Consider the following 24,164-nt stretch of genomic DNA (forward strand, 5'->3'; position numbering starts at 1 on the left):
AAAGATCCTCTAAAACCTTTATTCTTTAAAACCCAATTCAAATGGCACCTCATCTATGAAATCTTCCTGGACCTTCCTTACCAGTAAAAATCTTTATCCTTAGATGTCACATAACACTTTGTTTTATACATTACAGTTGGCTGTATTTGTGTCTTACATCCCTTCTTGGCTGTGGGCTCCATGATGGTAGAAACCAGGTCATTCCTAATCTTTGTATTTCACCCAATGCCTAGAACAGTATTTCACATATTGTAAGCACTTAATAAATGTTTGTTAAGATGAACGAATGAATGAGTGGGCCTATTGGGGAGAGAAAAGATTATAGAGGGCAATTCAGGGAGCCATCTATAATGCATCTATAAAGTTTCCAGTGATAGGAACTGAGGGAGACTGCTTATCTGGGACCTAGCCATTCTAGAGAGCACAGTTGCCATTCTCTGGGCTCCCTCAGGAGAAGAGGCAAGTATTTTATCAGGGAATGCTGAGGAAAGACAAAGGAGCCATAAGTAAGACCAACCCTAGACTAAGGCTCCCCACTTACTTACCTTAGGCCTACCCTGCAACATAGTGGATTCCACATTACTAACCTTACGCTATTACAGTTACTAACTCACCAATAGTCATCATGGCATGAATTCCTAAAGTGTACGAGGTCATATCTGAGACAATGTGAGGGATTGGGAAGACTTTATGCTAAAAAGTCTGAAAGATTCTTAAGGGTAGCATATAGACAGAGACACTGACAGACAATTAGACCAGGCCATCCACAGTCAATCCAACAGGGTTCTATGAGGACTATCCTCTACAAACATATTTTTCAAGCTCATAAGCAGTTGTTCCTTCTTCCTAACAGCCCTTATTCTACACAGGCTTGATAACAGCTTTCGGATGTATCAATTTCCCCTACTTATTCAGGATAAAAAAAATATATCCTTGGGAACCTGGAGAGAGGCAGAATACCTGTAAGAAAGCAGAGTTGAAACTAAAAGAAACTAAGGAGAGAAGTTGGGCAAGATGAGCAAAAAGATTCTCAGCTCTTCTTGAGTCAATCTTCAGTAAATGGCTTCAGCTGAAATAAATTTCATACACTTCTAATCCATTATATATAAGTGTAAGCAGAAAAAATCGATTCTGAAGTCAAATATAAATGATTTTTAGATTTTCTGTCACACTTGGTCATCAATACTTTTGCCCCTCCATCAGGGTGAACAACAGAGCTGACTGGAGGCAATATGAAATCTACCATGTAAACAAGTAGAAAACTTTGCTCTTTATTCAACTTAAATACACCACACTGAGTCTCAGATGAAACCAACAAAACAAGGAGTCCTATAACAAAGGGAGAAAGGGTCTGCTTTTGCCTCCTTCCCTTTTCCATTCTTCTGTCAGGAATGTAAAAGAACTGTATGCTTTGGAGATGAAAGGAATCTTAGAACTCTTGGTTCCCTTTTAAATGTGAGGTGCTTTGGTCCTATGATAATCTAAGTATTTTATTGTACAGAAGAAAAAAGAGATGAACTAACTTGCCCACAGTCACAAAAATTAACAACTGAGCCATGATTCATACCGGTCCTTGGTCTCTTTCTTCACCATTTGGCTAGGAAAGCTCTAAGGCCTTTGTATATAATCCACTCTCTCATTTTATTATGGAATCACAGAGCTAGAAAAAACTTTAGACTTTATCTATTTCAATCCCTACTTGAAGTAGGAATACCTCCTATAATACATTCAAGATAATGCAATCACTTCTTGAAGACTTGTGGTGATGAGAAACTTACTAACATTGCATTAATTTTATTTATAATAATAACAATACTTTATTATTTATTATTATTTGAATAATTATTATATTAAGAATTTAAAATTATAATTATTATATAATTAAATTATTATTAAAATAATTTTATTATTGCAACTGACAGGAAGATTTTCCTTTCATCAAGCAACAAGTCCATCTTCCTGTAGTTGGTCTAGTTCTGCCTTCCATAGACAGATTGAATTTAATTTTTCTATGAGAAATTAAGGCAGAGCAAAGAAAAATGAATTGACTAAGATCACAGAAAAAAAAAAAAAAAACAAAAAAACAAGTGTATAAATTGTTGGGCCTGTTAGGGATGACCTAAGTTCAAATTCAACTTCAGACACTGGTTGTGTGACTTTGAGAAAGTCATTTAAATTCTCTTTGCCTCGCTTACCAGTACTGTAAAATGGGGATAGAAACACCTAAGTGGCAAAGATCAAATAAAATAATATTTGTGAAGAGCTCAGCATAGTGCCAGACACATAGTAGGCACCTTCCTCTCTTCCCTATTCCCTTCCTCCTCTTCCTCCTGCTCATCACTCAAAAAGTAAATGACATGGCTATGACTTCAACCAAAGTCTTCTGACTGTCAATCTTCATCCTCTCTGGACCACATTTCATTCAGTTATTCAACAAACATGAATTGAACGGCTTCACCAAATGGAGTTCCCGTCCTCAAGGATATTCTACTGGCAAGGCCACAAGTACAAAGATAAATAAACACAACATCACATGAAGGGTAAGGCACTTTGGCCGCCTGTCAGAAAAATGACGAGGAGACACAGACACGTCCTTGACATCCCAGAACTTCAAAACTAGTCTGATGCTTCTCTGCTCACCCCCTATAGACCTGCCCTTTGCTTAGCTCTGCGCACCCTCCCCATTTTGCCTAAATCTGTCCACTCTGATCCAAGAAGACTCAGGGAGGGGTCATAAAAGGCTGGGGTCACTGAAGGAAGAGTTCGGGTGACCTGCCCTTCCCCAACCCCATGCAGAGAGGGAAGGGGCTCTTAGCACGAAGGCAGGGAATGAGCAGAATGTGCTAAGGTCAGGTCCCTTCAGGTTCCTCCCTTCCATCATATTCCTTTCCTCTTCCCTCTCACATTTCTCCCTTTCCCCAGGCCCTGCTTTCTGTAGACTTCCTGCCTGGAACTCCTCCCCCTTCTCAGCCACGCCTAACCAGAGCACAGACTAGCCCCGCCCATTCCAACAACATCCCCTCGAGGTTCCTCCCCTCCACAGCCACACCCCTTTCTTTTCTTACCTGCACTTTCCCCTTTTTCAAATTTGAACTTATGACTATGAATATGAACTCCATATTGTAATAGAAACTCTATATTCTAAATTTTGCAAGTAAATTTTACAGAAGATCCATAGAAACTGTCCAGAAAGGCATCACCTATCAAATTAATCTTCTGCAAACCCTGATTTCACCATATCCTCATATTCAAGAATTTCCATTGGCAAATTTCTATTGGCCTCCTATTATCTCCAGGATTAAATATTAAATCTTATGTTTGGCTCCATTTTTCCAATCTTTTTACACCTTACTTCCCTCCACACCCTTTGCAATCCAATCGTGATGGGGTGAGACCAGCTCAAGGGCCTTATTAAGGAGAAGATAAGCAGTGGGACAGGCAGAGACAAAGAATTTCGAAAGTTCCTTTATTGAGCTGAGAACCAAGTTTATATACTTTTTATGCTAGTATTGCAATAACTGCAGGTATTTCTAAGTTACATAATGTATATTTCATTGTTATACTGAAACTAGACATTAATATTAAACAGTAACAAACAATATCTGTGTACATAAAATAATTATAAATTGTCATTTATGACACTTTGTTCCTGTTTCATGCATTCATCACCAAAGTTATATTGAATTTATATCAGATGTATTCCTGATACTTACATGTTCACATAGGCAAATTCCAGATTTATTACATCTTTGTGTTAGAAACACTTGTTTGATCTAACAGAGCAACACTTATTCTCAACCATGGCTGTGGAGGAATGGTGAGCCTGCCCCACATCAATCCACAGTTGCACAGAGTATGTTAACTCCTGCATAGCTTTTTGCTAGCACTACACTGGGCTTTAGAAATAGAAGCCCAAAATGTATAAATTTAGGGTATTAATTTCCAGTTTATTTAGTTTCAAAGAAAGTCTCTGATTTGGAGTTTTTAATATTTTATTTTTTATAATAGCTTTTTATTTTTCAAAATGCATGCAAAGATAATTTTCAACATTCACCCTTATAAAACCTTTTGTTCCATATGTTTCTCCTTCCCTCTCCTACACAGCAAGTAATCCAATGTAGGTTAACATGTGCAGTTCTTCTAAACATATTTCCATATTTATCATTATACACAAGAAAAATCAGTTCAAAAAGAGGAAAAAGTGAGAAAAAAAAAAACAAGCAAACAACAAAAAAGGTGAAAATACTTTGTGGGGATCCTCACTTAGTCCCCAAAATCCACAGGATGCAGATGGAAACCTTTTGATTTAATTTTATGAAGGGTAGAGATACGCTAATAACTCAGTTCTAGGACTCTACTATATGCTAATTATATGATTTAGAGGTTGGTGAGAATTAGGGATAATATTCTCCCTTCCATAATTACAGTTGTTAGATCTTCCAAAACCAGCTCCTTTAGTTAGGCATATTCCTTCCTAAAGATCAGAGTTATGAAAATACCGACAAAAACTTGCAGCTTCTCAGAAACAGCTCTGAAAACACCAGGAAGACCAAGAGAACCTCAGCTGATTATAAACACCAGGCCCAGTAGTGCAACAGATATGTGGCCCTGGTTAAGAAGTAACCAGCACCCAGTGAGTGCAAAGGCAGTGAGGCAAGGACACTGCTAGCTGTGGGCATTTGCAGAAGGGTAGAACTCTTGGCTTGTGTTGGGAACATATGTAACTTTGCTTTACCTCTGGTAGATCTTTTCTTCTCTTCTTGTGAGAGGATGATGGTGATTCAAAGAGACTGAGTGGCAGTTGCTGGTCTCTGACCTCCCCACTGACAGGCCATTGTGTTGTCTGACTTCTCTCCTCTTTCCTCTGTCTCCAATTTATTTTCTCAATCCACAAGCAACATCTCTGTCAGTAAAGACGGCTTTGCAACTCCTTCAGATGTTCACAGCTATGGAGATTCTCGGAGAACTGACCTACCCCTTATAGTGCACTTAGGCATGGTCCTTAACAGGTTTGGAATTCCAAATCAGAGGGGAGAGCTGAAGTGAAGCTAGAGGCACCATACCTCCACCCCCACAATTAGAGGGACTTATACTAATACCTCTTATTAAAAAAAAAAAAAAAAAAATGAACCAGCAAAGAAGCCTACCATAGAAACTTATTATGAGAACAGGAAAGACCAGGATTCATCTTTAGAGGAGGAGACTGAATTAAAAAAAGCTTCAATCCCAAAGAGTAATATAAAATGGCTCCCTGCCCAGAGAGAATTTAAAGAAGAATTAAAATAAAAGTTTAAAAATCAAACGAGAAACATTAAGGAAAAACTTAAAAAAAAAAAAAAAAAAAGATAAAAACCTTACAAGAAAAACAAGATTATGAAAAAAAGTTAACTAAAAAAGGAGATACAGAGTCTCAAAGATGAAAATAACTCTTCGAAAACTGGAATTGAGCAAGGCAAAGCCAGTATGAGAAAACAAGAAATAATAAGGAAAAAAATTCAAATGTGCTACTGGAACCACAATTAGAATTGTACAGAACTTAGCAGCAGCCACAATAAAAGACCACTGGTCCTAGAATCACATTTACTCACAATTAAAAGAACTAGAGCTATGACCAAAAATATCATATCCAGCAAAATTATCTATAATAAAGAATGAGAAAAAGTGGACATTCAATGAACTTGCAGATTTGGGGGACTTTCTATCAACCAAAATCAAACTTAATAGAAAATTTAACATGTAAGAGCCAACATCAAAGATCAATTTCAAGGAACTCAACATGAACAAATTGTCAATTTTCTTTTTAACATGAGAAATGTATACTATATCCTTAAGAATGACATCAGCAATAGGATAGCTCAAAAGAAAGATTGGAACAGAGTTAAGATAAAAACAGTAATTATTTTATACAAATGAGGGACAAAGGAAGAATAGACACAGAAGAATTAGAGAAGAGGAAGGAGGCCTTATAATAACTTCTGAAAACTTGCTCACATTGGGAATGGGTTAAATAGGCAACATTACTTATATACCTTCAAGGATTCAGCACCCTGCAAAATCTATAAAGAAATAAAAGGGGAAGGATGAGCATATGAGGAAGCAAAGGGTGAGAAAAGAATATAAAGGAGGGATCCATTGATGGAGGGAAGTAAAGTAATAACAAGGCAAATTAATTAAAAGAATTAAAACAAAGAATCAGCAGGGACAGGATGTGTGTGTGTGTACTTATCTACGTAAGTATAAATGAACATATTCTTTCTTAACTATAGCTTGCTTGTTTGGGGGAATGAAGAGGGAAAAAAAGAATAAAATAAAAAAGGTGATCAGCAGAGAACAAAAAACAATTTACAAGGAAGTAAAGATGAACACTCATGAATATAATTTTTTTCTACTCATATATATACTTTCTTGAACTAGTCATTTTATTGTTATATATTTTGAATCCTCCCTTATGTTCTGCTGGGCACAAAGCAATGTTCTCTTTTGTTTTGTATTGTATTCCTTTTCTGTTTTTTTCTTAATTTTTAAAATAAAATTAATTTAATGAAAATAAAGTTTTAAAAAGCATGAAAAAAGAGGGATAGCACCTCTTCCAAGGTGAGCAGAGCCCAACTTTAACATAAACATCAAAGTCCAAACTAGGATTAAAAAAAATTAACAAAAAAAAGACATAAAAATCTATTATAAAGGGAGGAAAGACCAAACAACTCAGGGGAAAAAATGTGAAAACATATTCATGAGTGTTCACTTTTTCCAAGCATTCATTTTTTTGCATAGAAATGCATCAAATACCTACTACGACAAGCAGATGAGTACAGAAGCACCACTATAAGCCAATGAATTTCATCTTATTAGATTCAGCCCAATACTCTTGCCTGCCAAAATAATTTTTTATCTCTACTGTCAACTAGGATGACTCTCCCAATTTTGTGTCATCTTCAAACCAGAGAAATATACCATTTATGTGCATAACCTGTGCCCCAGCAGTGTTTCCATTGGGCTTATATCCCAACGAGATCATAAAGAAGGTACAAGAACTCACATGTGCAAAAATGTTTGTGGCAGCCCTTTTTGTAGTGGCAAGGAACTGGAAACTGAGTAAATGCTCATCAGCTGGAGAATGGCTGAATAATGGTATATTATATGAATGTTATGGAATATTATTGTTCTGTAAGAAACGATCAGCAGGATGATTTCAGAGAGGCCTGCAGAGACTTACCTGAACTGGTGCTAAGTGAAATGAGCAGAACCAGGAGATCTTTATACATGGCAACAAGATTATATGATGATCAACTCTGATGGACGTGGTTCTTTTCAACAATGAGATGATTGAAGCCAGTTCCAATGATCTTGTGACGAAAAGAATTATCTATACCCAGAGAGAGGACTGTAAGAACTGATTGTGGATCACAACATAGTATTTTCCTTTTTGGTTGTTGTTTGCTTGCATTTTGTTTTCTTTTTCATTTTTTTTCCTTTTTGAGATGATTTTTCTTGTGCAAGATAACTGTATAAATATGTATACATATTATTTAACATATTTTTAACATGTTTATCATATATTAGATTACTTGCCATCTACAGAAAGGGGTGGGGGGAAAGGGGAAAATTTGGAACACAAGGTTTTGCCAAGGTTGATGTTGAAAAATTATCCATATATATGTTTTGAAAATAAAAAGCTTTAATAGAAAAAAGAAAAAGGATCCTAGGAATCTCCTAGAAGAAACTTTCACTATTTAAAAGAAGGGTTTTGGTCAGATGTTGGTTGGATTAGAGATTTTTTGAAGGTCTTATTAACTCTGAAATTTTGTGATAGTGATTTTGCAAAATTAAATTGGTCTCAGTTCCGGCTCTACAACTCACTTGTTATGTGACTTCTGGCAAGTTACGCACAATTTATCCTCCTGGAAAAAAAAAATATCATCTATGTGTTTAACAACACTGATACAAAAAAATGTTAAGTACAAAGGAAAATACAGGTCCCTAGGTAAATCTACTGGATACATCCATTAAAACAAGTATCCCATCCTCAACAACGTCTGCCCACACCAAGCGAGTATGAGTAGGAAAGTGAGGGCTATCAGACCATGTCTATGAAAATCTTTTAAAATTCCTCCCTACTATTTTTAGACAACTATTATTGGCTATCTAAAATAAAAAATTTTATATATATATATATATATATATATATATATAAACCTGAGAACAGGGAAATATGATCTCAAAGACTGTTCCTCTCCCAATAGGAGCCCAAGATGCAACTGATAAAATAGAACAAAAGTAAAACTCCAATCTAGTATACCATTCCAAGAATGCTTCTTAGAGAATAAGAACCATTCTTCAATTGATAAAATGTTCAAAAGATATGAACAAGTTTTCAGAGGAAAACATTCAAGCTATCAATAGTCACATGAAAACATATTTTAAATAATTATTAAAGCAATGAAAATTAAAACTCTTGAGTTTCTACAGAAAAACTAATGCATTGTTGGTGGAATTATGAACTAATTTAGCCATTCTGGAAAGTAATTTGGAAATATGCCCCAAAAGCTAAATTTTGTCAAAGGTCTTAGTGACATTATTAGGTCTACAGCCTCCTCCGTACTCTGTCCCCCCTCCCTCCCAAAAAAAAAAAAAAATCAAAATAAGAGGAAAAAGACCTGTAAGTGCAAAAGTATTTGTAGCAGTTTTTGTGCTGGCAAAGAAATAGTTGAATAAATTATATAGTATATGTGATAGAAAGCTATTCTGCTATAAGAAATGACAAGTTGTGGAGAAACCTGGAGACTTAAATTGATGAGGTGAATAGAGCCAGAGCAATTTATGCAGTAACAACACTGTAAAGAAAAATAACTTTTGAAGACTTGGGAACTCTGATGAAGAAAATAATCAATGACAATTCCAAAGGACTCAAAATAAAACATTTTTATCCACTACCAGATAAGACTGTTGGATTCAGAGTAAAAATTGAAGCATATTTTCGTTTCTCTCTAAAATGGCTAATTTGGGAAATTGCTTTGTTTGACTCTACAATGTGTTTGAAACAGTTTTTTTTGTTTTGCATTTTTTTTCTTGCTTTCTCAATGGGAAAGAAAGAAGAGAAAGTGATGGGAAAAAAGAAATGAAAATATTTGTTTGAAAATAATTTTTTAAGGAAAATTATTTCTTAGAGACAGTGCAAATTATTGAAAAGAACATTGGATCTGGAGTCAGAAGACTTATGTCCAAATTTCAGCCCTAATCAGCTATGTCATCACAGGCAAATCACTTAACTGTCCAAAGGATTGGTTTCCTGTGTGTACATGGGAATAAAAATTAGTTTACCTGGTTATTACATGATTCAAATATGAAAATCTGGGTAAAGTGCTTTGCAAATTTTTAAGCACCATTTGAATATCAGTTACCATTTTTATTATTACTTCACCTTCTTGGGCTTCAGTTTCTTCATCTGTACACTAAGAATATTTTACCACTTATCATGGAGAAAAATGTTTTATAAATCCCAAACACTATTAAGAAATGTTAGTTGTTGCTGTTATTACAAAACTCATTCTATGCCTTCAGAGATGACTCGCAGCAAGTAAGTTTTGATGAAGTTTTACAAGGAATTTATCACAAAGAAAAATACTATACAATCCATCAACAACTCTACAATGTTGTAAGGAAAGCACTTTGTAATCCTTAAAATGTCATATAAATGTGAGCTTTTTTTTTTTCTTTCTTTAACAGTTTTAAGTGGCAACTGATTGTGGTAAGTTCATCTGTGATCAACATTCAAAGCTGTGTTCTCAAATATGATCTACACCAATGTTAATCTGAAAAGTAGTATTACGCAAAATTGTTACAGTAATGTTTGGCAACTAAGCATACAAAATAAACAATTCACATTAAGTTACTTAAATTAATATTACTTCTCCAGTTAAACCAATTTTTCATGATTTTCCTTCTCTGTTAGTTTCCTGCTAAGGATAATTAATGTCAATTTTGATAGTCTTCCCTGATACTAGATAAGGTTTGAGTCTCACTTTGCTCCCTAAAAGCTACTTGGTATTCAAGCAGGCCTTTTTCAGGTCCAGGCCTACTGTGTGTCAATGTATCCTCAAACCCTCATTCTCACCTTGACAATTTTTAAAGATACTTCCAAATTCTAGTAGATAAATGAGATTAGCAATGTTTTTCTAATCTGATTCCAATAACTTCTATATTTCCAAATAGCCTTGCCCTAAAGAATCTTCTGAGTTTGGGTAAATACATTGAATCTTTCTGTAGCTTTCTCCACTTATTTGATCACTTTCCAGTGTGAATACTATATTCCTAAAGGATGCACTGACACCAAGACTCTCCCATATTGGTAGGAAAATCTCTTATACAAAATTTCAGATGTTAAAACTTGGGTTCTAACTAAATATATTTCCAATCATTACAGTATATAGGTTCATGTGAATTTCTGAAGTTGTGAGCTTTGATGAAAAGGCTTTTTTCCCATTTTCTCCAAAGAATTTTGAGACATTAGTAAGTTTCAACTGATTTCTGGGAACAGCTACTCTCTTAATCTAACCTGACCATTAAGAGTCAAAAAGTATTCTTTATGGAAGCCTTTTGTTCATTCATTATACTTATATTAATTTTCTCCAGAGTGAATTATCTGATGTTTAAAGAGATTTGTTCTTTGACTGAAGAGTTTACCACATTTATTACACATAAAAGGTTTCTCTCCAGTGTGAATTCTTTGATGCTGAATAAGATTTGAACTCCTACTGAAATCCTTCCCACATTCATTACATTTATAAGGATTCTCTCCAGTATGATTTCTCTGATGCAACATAAGTTCTGAGTTCACACTGAAAGCTTTACCACATTCCTCACATACAAAGGGTTTTTCTCCAGTATGGGTCCTCTGATGTCTAATAAGTCGAGAACTCCAACTAAAGCCTTTCCCACATATATTACATTCATAGGGTTTTTCTCCACTATGAGTTCTCTGATGTTGAACAAGGTTCGCTCTCTGACTGAAGCCTTTTCCACATTCATTACATTCATGGGGTTTCTCTCCAGTATGAGTTATCTGATGCTGAATAAGATTTCCTTTCTGGCTGAAGGCTTTACCACATTCACAACATTTGTGGGGTTTCTCTCCAGTGTGAGTTCGTTGATGTCGAATAAGTTGTGAGTTCAAACTGAAGGCTTTACAACATTCATCACATTCATAAGGTTTCTCACCAGTGTGAATGCTCTGATGTTGTATAAGATTTGCTCTCTGACTAAAGTCTTTCCAACATTCATCACATTTATATGGTTTTTCTCCAGTATGAGTTCTCTGATGTCGAATAAGTTGAGAGCTCTGACTAAAGGCTTTGCCACATTCTTCACAACTATAGGGTTTCTCTCCAGTATGGATCCTATGATGCTGAATAAGTTGTGAGCTTTTTCTAAAGTCTTTTCCACATTCATCACATCTATAAGCTTTCTCCCTAGTATGAATTCTCTGGTGATGAATAAGATCAGAAATGTATCTGAAGTTTTGGGTACAGACATTACATTTATGGGGTTGCTGTCCTACAGTATTATCTTGAAGGATATTAAGGTCTGAATTCATAATGGAGTCTTTCCAAAATTCCAGGCTCCTTTCCTCCATAGAATTTTGCTTATGGGTCACAGTTATTGGCTTGAAGTTTTTCTCCAGTGAAATTAACTCTGAAGAGTTTCCCTGTTGACTCAATAAATTTCGTTCTGTTTCACAAGTTTTTTCAAAACCATATTTTTGAGGAATGACCTTTAGAAGTATTTTTGATATCTCTCCGTATAATTCTATATCTTCTATATCTTGAAATGATATTGTTCTCAGTCCTTATCTCAGAATCTGAAACAATAAACAAAAAAAATGTTATCTATTAGCTATGCTAAAAGGAAATTACAAGAGTAAAAATATAATCATAGAAATTAATGTCTATGAGGAGTAAGGGCTTTGAAAATAATCAAGACAGTCCTAGAAAGAGGAAATATAGAAAGGAAAGATATTGATTAGTAAGAAGGGGAAGAAGTTGTGGAAGGATTGAACAAAGCTAAGCAGAGGAATTGAGGATGAGCTAGAAAGTCAAAGCATAAGCTGTTGATCCAGGATAAAGGAAATGGAGTTCATGAAGATGGTGGGGAAAGGTATTAGGTGAGTGAGGCAAGGGCTTCAATGATTAGGTAATAATGGGTAAAGCAAGGTAAATGCTGTGGGTGATAAAGATATGCTGTCATAGAAAAAGGAAAAGAATGGTGTTCCTGCCTGGCTCCACATGTACTTTCTAAATTCACTCAGTGAGAAGGATTTTTTGGGATGAGAGGGTTAACACTACAAAACACTACAAAAGCCTTCTCCAGCACCATATTTCATCATATGGTCCAATCACATGTAAATGATATTTAGATAACACTTTTAAGGTTTGCAAAACATTTCATATACAATATCTTATTTCTATGAAATAATTGCTAGACTCATTATTCCATTTTATGGAAGAGAAAATTGAGGCTGAGATTAAATACATAACCAGGGTCACCCAGTTAATAGGTATCTAAAGCAGGGGTTCAAATCCCAATCCCAAATTCAGCACTTTATCTATTATATCACTCAATTTTTCCCATATCATTCATAGCAAAGCAGGGGCAATATACTGTACCACAGAGAAAACCCAAATTCAAATTTGTTATCAGAAGATCTAAGTGTGAATCCCAGTTTCGTCACACACTAGCTGTAATCTCCAACAAGTCACTTAACCTCTCTGTGGTCCTGTTTCTTCACCTATGATCTGAAAATATCATTATCCACTCTCATTCGTTACACTGATTCTCCTTGCTAAGAAACATATATGATAGCTAAGGGTAACAGTGATTTATTTAGCTGCCAAAAAAGATTTTCTTGAAGTACAGGTCTGACCATGGCATACCCCATTTAATAATGTCCTGTGACCTCCAGGATTGAATATAAAATCATCTGGCAGTTAAAGCCATTCAAAACTAGTTCCTTTCCTAGAATTGTTATCCTTTCCCACCTCCATATACTTTATGATCCAGGGACATGGAGCTTTTTGCTGTTTCTCACACCCCACACTCTATCTCCTTAATCCTTGCCTTTTTACTGGCTGTCCACTCTGTCTAGAATGTTGTCCCTCCTCACCTCCACCTCCTGATTCCACTGGCCTCCTTCAAGGCTAACCTCAAATCCCTCCTTCAGAAGGTGGTATTTCTGTCACCATTTTTTCCTCCTCTTTTCCATCTTCCAAACTGCCAATTTCTTTCCTCTCAAATTACCTTCCATTTACATTCTATATATATTGTAGGTAGTTATTTGCATATTGACTCTCCCATTAGAATGTGAAATTTTTGAGGGTAGGAACCATATAAAGGGAGAGAAAAAGAATGAGTCAGCCATAAAACGTGTTTTTTGTTCCACTCATTATTGTATTTCACTCATATTCACACATTCAGAGTGAAGACACCTATGGACATTCATACATAAGGCAGATACCCTTGTCCTGGACAAGAAATAATAAATAATGAATAATCATGAATGGATTGCAACTGCATAAGCAAAGAAAACACATTGATAAGACCAGAGATCCATCAAAATATCAAAATATTATTATTATTACCATCATGCCTTACTGGACTCAAGTTTCATGAGGGAAAGGAAAAGAACTTGATCTAGACTGCTTTCCCTCACACAGCAAAACAAAACTCACATATTTTACATGTTTATTGCATAGAACTGAAATGAATTTTCCTTCCTCCAGCCTGAAAATGTTTCTTATCTGAATTAGTGTAAATTCTTACTTGAGAAAAAATCCTCTTTTCTTCTCTCTCTGTTCTCTTTCTGAAAAAGAATGATGATGATGATGATGATGATGGCTAACATTTGGGTGAATAAATACATATATATATAGAAACATGTATCTTTTAAAGTTTGCAAAATGCAAATATGTACATATGTACACATATATATTTACATACACAATTTTATTCTCACACGACTCATATGACATAACTGCATGAAGTGGGTATTAAATCCATTTTACCAATAGAAAATTGATGCTGAGAAAAGGTAAGTAAATTTCCCAGAGTTACCCAAGGAAGGATTTCTGACTCCAAATGACTATAGCATTTTATTCAATTATGTCTACTTATTTCATTCCCAAATTTTCACTCTATATCTACCTCAAGCCTTAGTCTCTTTTCTAAATTCTCAGTGTACCTAACAAACTTCCCATTAGACATCTTCAGCTCTATACATCTCAACTACAATTCATTATCTTTCCCCCTACCCTTTCTCCTTTCTCTAACTTCCCTATTTCTATTAAGGTGGTAACATTTTTCCAAGTCACTCATATTCATAGTCTTAGAGTCATCTTTTAATCACTATCTCTTACCTCTTACATTCAAGAAGGTGCCAGATCTTATTATTAATACCTCCATCATGGAATACATTAGGTACACAAGACACAATTATCATGACTAGAGTAATCTAATATTTGATAAACCTAAAGACTACAGCTTCTGGGATAATAACTCTCTATTTGACAAAAATTTCTGGAAAAAATTGGAAAATAGTATGGCAGAAAGTAGGCATTAACCAGCATTTAATACTCTATACCAAGATAAGGTCAAAATGATTTAGACATGAAGGGTGATACTATAAGTAGATCATGAGAACAAGGGATAGTCAACCTCTCAGATCTTCCTCAGAAGTAAGGAATTTATGGCCAAAGAAGAACTAGAGAATATTATGAAATGCAAAATGGAAAATTTTGATTACATTAAATTAAAAAGCTTTTACACAAACAAAACCAATGCAGCCAAGATTAAAAGAGAAGCAGAAAACTGGAAAAAAAAAATTATTACATGCAGTATTTCTGATAAAGGGTTCATTTTGAAAATATATAGAGAATTGAGTCAAATTTATAAAAATACAAATCATTCCCCACTTGATAAATAGTCAAAGGATATGAACAATTTTCAGATGGAGAAATTAAAGCCATCTATAGTCATATGAAAAAAATCCTCTAAATTACTTAACTAGAGAAATGCAAATTAAAACAACTCTGAGGTACTACTTCATACTCTCAGATTTGCTATGGCAGGAAAAGATAATGATGTATCTTGGAAAGACATGGGATACTAATGCATTGTTGGTGGAGTTGTGAAAAGATCCAACCAGTCTGGAGAGCAATTTGGAACTATGCCCAAAGGGCTGTCAAATTGTGAATACCCTCTGATCCAGAAGTGTCACTATTGGATCTGTATCCCAAAGATCATAAAAGAGGGAAAAGAACCCACATGTGCAAAAATGTTTGTAGCAGCCCTTTTTGTAGTGGCAAGAAACTGGAAATTGAGAAGATGCCCATCAATTGGGGAATGGCTGAATAAGTTAGAGTATATGAATATAATGGAATATTATTGTTTTATAAGAAATGAGCAGACTGATTTCAGAAAAGCCTTAGAAAGACTTACATGAACTGATGCTAAGTGAAGTGAGCATTATCAAGAGAATATTGTACATAGTAACAACAAGATTAGGTAAAGATCAACTGTGATAGACTGTCTCTTTTCAACAATGAGGTGATTTAAGGCAATTCCAATAAACTTGTGATGGAAAATGCCATCCACATGCAGAGAAAGAACTATGGCAACTGAATGTGGATCAAAGTATAGTATTTTCACCTTTTATTGTTGTTTGTTTGCTTGGTTTTTTTTTTCCACTTTTGATCTGATTTTTTTTTTTGCCCATCATGATGAATATGGAAATGTTTTAGAAGAACTGTACATGTTTAATCTATATCACGAGACTTGCTGTCTTGTGAAAGAGAGAGAGAGGAGAAGAAGAAAAATTTGGAAGACAAAGTGTTACAAAGGAGAATGTTTTTGAAAACTATCTTTGCATGCATTTAGAAAAAATAAAATGCTATAATTTTTTTTTAAATGAGCAGGCTGATTTCAGAAGCCTGGAAAGACTATATAAACTGATGCTGAGTGAAGTGAGCAGAACCAAGAGAATACTGGATCCATCAACTGTGATGGATTTGGTTCTTCCAACCAAAGTTGCAAGTGTGGTGTGAGTGAGGTGATTCAAAGCAATTTCAATAGTCTTGGGATGACAAATGCCATCCGCATCTAGGAAAAGAACTAGGGAGACTGAATATGAATCAAAACATAGTATTTTCACCTTTTTTTTGTTTGTTTCTCATGAGGTTTTTTTCGCTTTTGGTCTGAATTTTCTTGCACACATGACAAACATAGAAATATGCTTAAAAGAATTGCATATATATCAGATTATTTGTTATCTTGGAGAGAAGGGAAGAGGGTGGGAGAAAAACCTAGAACAAAAAGTCTTACAAAAATGAATACTGAAAGCTATCTTTATATATATATTTGGAAAAACAAAATACTGAAAATTAAAAAAAATAATACCCTTACAATCTCTTTTTCTTCTATCTTTTCTCCCCACTCACATGGCCACTACCCTAGTTCATCCTAAACACTTCTTTCCTAAACTATTGAAAGAGTGTCCTAACTGGTCTGCCTGCTTCTAAACTTTCCCCTCTCTATAAAACTTACATCAACAGGATATAAGCTCAGTGAAAACAGAAATAGTAATTTTTGTCTTTGTATTGCCAAAGCATAGCACAGCAGATACTTCTGGCACACAGTGAATATTTTTTGAATAAATGTGTGTGTGTGTGCATGCGTGCGTACACATACGTGCGTGTGTACGTGTTACATTTATTTAAGGGCTTCAAAAATGTTTCTTTTTTGATTAACCTACTTTGTTAAGATAAAATTCATCAAGAAAAATAAAAAGTCCCATTTCTACTATTTGGTTTATCACTACCTTTACATCAAAATCAATGTTTTAGCCCAAAGTGCTGGTTGCAGCCATCTTCCCCTGTTTGAGAGCAGACACTGACACTGTATTTTTTTACATCTTAACCAATTCCAAAGTTCTGATGATGATCTTCCAAATTTTCAGTATGGGAACACACACCCTCACTTCCTTTGTCCTACAACTCTTTCTGCCTATCTCCAGAGCTGCTACTTTCCCTCTCCCATCTTTATGCCTTCTCTACAGCAGTGCCTGGAATATCTGAGAATTTTCAGAGTTGATAAGAAAAGACAACTATTCACTTGTCCTTCTCACTTACTTCTACTGAAGTCTCTCAGGATCTCCTCTCTTTTCTTAGTTCTCTGTAGATCAAGGTCTCACAGTTCTTCCTCTTGCTCCAGTTGGAAAATCAGCTCAGGTTTGGAAACTTGAAATCCTGCTATAGGGAAAGAAACAGGATATGTTGCTTTGTGCTTAGAATTAGTTACAGAGCATACAATCTTAGCCCCCTCAGTAAGGAGGAAACAGGTAACTTAGGAGAGGAAGGAAATGCTGAGAGAGAACATGCCAAAAAAGCACCTTCGAACAATTTTGAGAAATGGGATGATAGGACAGAGAAAGGAGGGATGGCTAATAAATTAAAGGAGCCAAGGATCTGAGCACAGTATGACAACAAGCTCCTTTGGTCCAGCCCTACTGGGAGGACAGGAAAATTCTCACAAATATGGACTTCATTAATATTACCAATTGCAAGGATGAACTATAGAGAGTAGGGTAATTAAGTATAGGAAATTCAGTTAATAAGGGCGTGCTTCTAAGAATCTAAAAAGCAGCTGCTACTATACCAGAGATACCCGTCAGCTCATAAGAGGAAGCAAAAACATCTTGTCTCTAAGATTCAAAGGACTGAGGAGGCTCCGGATCCTGAGTTAATTTAATTAACTCTTTGAAGAGCTCCTCAGCTTTTAACATGAGGTACCACAGAAATGAATCTACAAAATCCTTACCCAGGAACATCATATTCCCATAATTCTCTAGCATCACATCCCTGTAGAGGGCCTTCTGGTCGGGATCCAGATGTGTCCATTCCTTTCTCAAGAAATACAAAGCCACGTCTTCAAATGTCACTTCCTCCTGAAACAACATGTTCTGTTGTTCCAGAGAGAGTGCCACAACTCTGCCCTGCCTAGTATGATGAAAAACCAGATAGTCCTGGTAAAGGGGAAAGGACATGGATTGAGGAGATCTGATGCTGTAAAAGTTCCCACTACATTTATAGAAGGGAAGAGGACAGAGATAAAAAGGAGAGGAGCACAGGGAAAGTATTAGGAAAGTGGAAGAAAGTCTCAACCCTAGATCTTAGGGAATATTCACTGGAGTTTTGAACAGGCCAATTTAAAATCAAGATAATGAGATTAAGGAGATTAGAGAGGCTCCCTATAAGAACAGATAAAAATAATTCAGATTCATTTTACTTGAATGACAAAAGTTTAGAGGGGACATACTTTCTCTCCTTCTAACTCATCTTTTATAGTACGGAAAGATTATTCCTTAGCATAAATCTATGCAAGTCATTGCTCTATTTAAATTCTCCCACCTACTGACTCCAAAATCAAGTTCAAACATCTGTGCCCTTCACAATGTCTCAACTCTACCTCATCTCATACTATATTCTCATCATATATTCTTCAGTTCCTGTGTTGTGGCCTAACTCAACTTTGTTCACACTGTTCATGATGTCCTCACACACCCATACCCAGCTTGTTGAATTCTTAAAAATCTTTTAGAGATCAATTCAAATACAAGGGCATGGAAGGAAAGGACTGTGGACAATCCTTATGCTTCAATCAAATGTGCTCCAAACATATCTAATGGCTTCCTGCTTCCACAGCTATGGTCATACCACTTTCTTGGCATGTAACATTGGCCCTCCCTGCATCTCCACATATGAAATCCTTCAAGGCCTGGCTAAAATTCTATCTCTTCCACAAAGGATTTCTGAATCAATCCAATCAAAAGTGCTCTGTCTTCTGAACTCCCATAGTATTATGTTTCAACTCAGTTCTATTATTTCATTTTTTTGCCTTCTATAACAGATTTTCTTTTTTATCTTTTCAATCAAATTTTGAGTTCCTTCAGGGTAGGGATGATGTCCATTTCTTTCCTATCCATAACACTGTATAATATCCTATGTAAGATTCTTTAGTAAATCAAAAATCAGTATCATTCCTCCAACTTTTCCTCAATTCTTTGGTTAATTATATTTATGCACTACGGGGGATAAGGATGGAAGACAGTGTGAAGAGGGAGCCCTCATTCCCTAACAATCAACACTGGCAGTGAGGCTTGACTCTCTGCAAAGCTAGTTCTTCAATGAAGACATACAGTCCATTGCTGGACACAAAGCCTTTCCAGCTGGGTAAAACTGACAATTCTTTTGAGAATTTCAACTCCCCTACAAATTGAGGTGTTAGAGAAGGATTTGTGCATATTTATATAAAATAAGTGCTAAGATAGTATATGTAGACTGAATGCTGATCACTAATGCTGCCCCTTCTGGATTCTGTACCTTTGCCTGACTTTGATCATCATGATTCCAATGCTTCCCCTCACTTCTGCTTTCTGATACCAGGTCATATCTTGACTTAATCCTTAAGACTCCCTTACCTCTGTTTTAACTTCTGATTCTCATACTTATGGCTGGCCTAAGGTATAGACAACACAGACTGTTTCCCAGAACCTTTCCAGGATACCCACAATTCTTCATTTCAATTAGGTTCTCAATTACCTGCTCCAACTGGCAGGGTACAGGTTAGCCAAGTTTGGAGTAGAATAAAAGCTCCAATAATAGGGAATGTGCTGAGGAAGTTCATTCAACTTTTCAATATTTAAAACTATTAACAAGTTTTTCCTGTATCTAATAGACACCTACCTACCAGTAACTATACTTTGCTGCCTCCCAACTTTTCCTATTTCTGCCCTCTTCATTCTATGATCTCAACAAACTTCCAAAATGCTTAGTTTGGTCATTTGCACTTTAAGATAGAAGCTATATTCCCTGAATTCAGAGCATCTCTCTCAAAATGTAATTGTGCTGAAGGGCTTCATACAATTGGGACCCAAAATATAATTATGGTTACAGATCAAACTCTACTCATTCTTAAAGTTTCTTTGCTACTCATGCATAAATCTACCAACTAGTAATAGTAATCATCATTTCTCCTACTGTAGAAAGCTAAACCATATTCCTAGTGCCAAGTCAGAGTAGGTTGTCAGAGTAAGCTAGGGTATCAACTTAATAACCCCAGTATCATAAATAAACAATGGACTTGAAATCAACAAGACTTGTAGTCTGAATCCTGGTTTTGTTATTCATAAGATAAATAATCGGGCCTGAGGTCTAAAAGAGCACCCTTGGAGAATATGCAATGAATTTATTTGGTTCTCTACAACCTACAGCAATCCATTTCTGGACTGTGAGAGAGGCTGAGGAACCACATCCCTTTATCTTTCACTAGCACTAGAACCAGGACTAGATTACTATTAAGAAGTATACCAAAATCAATGTTCCTTCTCTCAGCCAGCAGCTTTTAAAACATCTACCAAGGATCTGCATTTTTCATACTGGATCTTGCAAGAGGATGGGAGTTATAACCTAATATAGAAGATGTGAAGAGAAAATATGAAAACTGCATTCTCAACACACATATCAATCTTTGGCCTCCATATGAAATCTATTGGTCTTTTCGTGAACCCAAACCTGGAAAGCATCTGGATTTTCTTGTTGATCTCAGAAGAGGATGTTTAGCACGTACTTATCCACTAAATACAATCCACAACTACAGACACCAGAAGAAAAAAAAAAAAATCAGAAAATGACTTAATTTCTGTTACATTTGTTACAGAATCTCAGTATTCGAAGGTCTTCAGGATTTATATAGGAAAACCTTCCTCCCAAGACAGGTTACCCTTCTACAAACTTTCTTCTAAATAGATTTCTATCAAGTCTCTACTCAACTACTGTGTTTCCAGGAATTCTCAACCTGCCAGCCATATCTCATTGATAACTAATATTAAACTCTAAGACTGAGATCTTTTTCACATGGCCCATCAACATAAGGAGTCCCTATATCCTGTGCTTGTATAACTAATTTTTTATACCTAAATACTTTTTATTTTGCCCTTATTAATTATATATCTTAAGAAATCCAATCTATCATGTAAAGACTCTGAAGATTTTTTTGAATGTTGGCTTCTTGATTATGTGTGTTGGCTATCCGTCCCAGCTTTGTGTAAGCTACAAATTGAATAAGCATGACATCTAAGTCTTTATCCAAGTCACTAATAAAAATATTGAACAGAATAAGCCCATGTTTCGCCACAAAAATCTCTCCTTCCCAATACCTCACACTTCCTAGAACGAAGACAACCTGTCCCAGATAAGCACTATAGATCTCAGAAAGGCTCAAAATTTTTTGGACACCACAGCAGATTTTAGTCAGATACTAGGAAAAATCATCTAACAATTAAAGAGCTTCAATGAGTAGGAGTTTTCTCTATTTCTCCTTCACTTCTCTCTAAATCATTCCCTTTTCTCCACTCACACAATACTATCCTACTTCAGATTCTCACCATTTCTCCCCTGGACTAACATAATAGCTTAATTGAACTCCCAATCCATCATCCACAGAACTGCCAAATTGGTACTTCTAAATAACAGAACCGATCTCATCAATGGTTCTCAACTATGTCTAGTATATAATGTAATAAAAAATACTCTTCTACTTGGCATTGAAAACTTCCAGCTTGTTTTTCCAAGATCATTTCAACTAGCTCTTCCTGTGAAATTGGTCAACTTTCTGCTCCTTGGACATATCCCATCTCCTGGCTCTGTTAAATAATTATTTTTATTTATTACACAAAGCTGTTTGTCTGCTATCTCCTCCATCGTCAGTGAGCTCCTTTTGTGCTAAAATTAGTTTTCTGCCTTAATAAATGCTAAATGAGGAATTAAAACCTGATTGACATTTGGGTAATGCAAATTGACCAAATTACTAAATGATTTCGTACGTCAGTCCTCCGGGCCCAGAACAGTCTCTACTCATCTCCACTTCTTAGATCCTCAGCTTCCTTTAAGACTTTACCCAAGAGCCACCTCCAACAGGATGACCATGGCGATTTTTCTGTTACGATTTATTCGTAAACTAATTGGTCTCGGCTTTGTTTACTTCCCTGTGTTCACGGTTTTCCCCGCCCAAGAGAAGTGTTTCTTTCTCCGTAATTACAGAGCCAAGCACCGAGTCTCACCCACAGCAAGCGCTTATTAAACCCTTGGAATGAACAGAGAGCGGCAACTGCGGCCGGCCGGAGAGGGCTCAGCCTCGCCAAGGTTTCCAGACTCCACCTTGGGCTACTTCCTGGTAACACGGTGCCTCACTCTTCCCTTTATCCTCTCCGGAGCTGGACTCACTCTTGGCTGCGGCCTGAGGCAGCGGCCCACACCGGAAACGGCCCAAAGAGCGGACCTGTACAGGGGAAACGTAGAACCTGGGACCAGGCCCCACAGAAATCCTCACGGAAGGGGTAGTCTCGCCTGACCTTCAAGGCACTTCCGGGCCCACTCTAGCAACTAGGAGGACTCCTCTCTCGGTGGCTGCTTCGCTTGTTGACCCGTCCTTCACACTTCCTATCCCGGCCCCCAAGCAAGGGAGCCCCGCCTACTTCAACATGTATTGACACGCTCCACCCCCGAAAGGCGGGATCAAAGGGGAACAGTTTGTTACCGAAGCCGGGGCCCCGCCTTCCCTTTCCCTCAGCCTTGAGTGGAGGGCAGAAAGTGAACCGCAGGAGTAAGGCAAGCCCGCTGGGCCATGCAGCGGGTCCTAATTTTCATTTAACCACGTCGCCCTGGAAATTCGGGTCGTGCTACTTTAGCAGGCCCTCCTGAACCCCTCCAAGCACCAGCCATCTTCTGGCCATTCTCTGTCTTCCTGATTTTGGCACCCAGACCACAGCCTTGCTCTCAACCCCTTCCCTGGCCAACATTTCCCGAGACTTTCACATCTATTTTTCTGTACTCAGTTTCTGAGGCCTGAGGAAGGGGCGTTCAATCAGTGAGACTATAAGCATTTATTAAGTGCCTACTATGTGCCAGGCACTGTACTAAATTGCATTTCTCAATTGAGCTCATTTTCCTCATTAGACATGTAGTGAAATGTCCTGAACTGTTTTCAAAGAGTTGCTAACCAGCAGCGATCATATGAAAGATTTCACCAGAGAACTATTAATAGTAAGAGAAATGTAAAAATTAAATCTCTAAGATTTCACTTCACACCCACGAAAAGAGATAGAAATAGCATTAGAGGTGTTGGGGGAGCTGTGAATTGACCAAATAGTCTAAAAATCAATTTGGAACTATGCAAGAAAAGTGATTTGTTTATAATCTTTAACCCAAAAACTCCAATGCTGGGCATATATATATATATATATATATATATTCCAAGGAGCACAAGGCTAAAAGAAAGATCCCAAACATAGCAGCTCTCTTTCACAGCAGCTCTCTTTGCTGTAGCAAAATACTGGTTGGAGAATAACTGAATAAATTATGGAATCTTACTATGAAAAATTCAGAAAAATATGAGAAAACATGTGAACAAATATATAGTGAAATAAGCTGAATAAGGAAAATAATATACACAATGGTTAGGATAATGTAAACAAAGATTATAATACTTTGTCACAGAGGCTGAAATAACTGATGCAAAGATAAAAGTCATCAATGAGATATTTTTAAAAGAAAATATGATTCAAGATTAAAAAATAAAAATTTAAAGATCTGCAGATTACTCATAAGCTTCATTACTATACCTCCTGACTATTATTAGTGACTGATGATGATGAAAATGGAATGCATGAAAAAAAAAAAAAAAGAAGAAAGAAAGAAAAATTTCCTATAAGGCAGTAATTTAGGAATCTGCTATTTGTTTTTAGTCAGACCACTATCTGGAGCAAAGTTGGAGCAAAGGAGAAAAATCAAACCAAAAAGGATAATGATAAAAAACACTGTACAGTTTTTAACAACTTCAGCTTGATCTATTCAAGTAAGGTGTTGACTCTAAAAAATGATCAGTGAATATGGATAAAGATATCAACTTATCTCCAGTTTTTATAATAGTTTAACTTATTAGTGAGGGCAAGAGGGCCTAAAAAGTATCTCAGGTGCTAAAGACCTGGAGAAAAAAAAAAAAAAAAAAAACTTGGAATGCCAAATTTAGAGGACAAATGCATTTGCAAAACATTAGGAGAA

At 36.2% G+C, this 24,164-nt stretch overlaps 1 protein-coding gene across 3 annotated transcripts in view; it reads right to left on the minus strand.

The window, feature by feature from the left end:
• Window positions 1–8,907: 8,907 nt before the first annotated feature.
• Window positions 8,908–24,164, minus strand: part of LOC127544568 (zinc finger protein 239-like) — a 50,045-nt gene continuing 34,788 nt past the window's right edge. For 2 of the 3 annotated variants that reach the window (XM_051971241.1, XM_051971242.1), the window contains 2 exons: window positions 17,178–17,297; window positions 8,908–11,857 (listed from right to left, as the gene is read on the minus strand). In XM_051971241.1, the coding sequence (XP_051827201.1) occupies window positions 10,619–11,632 (1,014 nt within the window). In that variant the 5' untranslated portion in view covers window positions 11,633–11,857; window positions 17,178–17,297 and the 3' untranslated portion in view covers window positions 8,908–10,618. Of the gene's footprint in view, window positions 11,858–13,815; window positions 13,856–17,177; window positions 17,298–24,164 lie in introns of all 3 variants that reach the window. The other variant, XM_051971243.1, reaches the window with a different exon arrangement.

The sequence above is a fragment of the Antechinus flavipes genome, chromosome 1 (genome assembly GCF_016432865.1).
Source record: "Antechinus flavipes isolate AdamAnt ecotype Samford, QLD, Australia chromosome 1, AdamAnt_v2, whole genome shotgun sequence".
Lineage (NCBI taxonomy): Eukaryota > Metazoa > Chordata > Mammalia > Dasyuromorphia > Dasyuridae > Antechinus > Antechinus flavipes.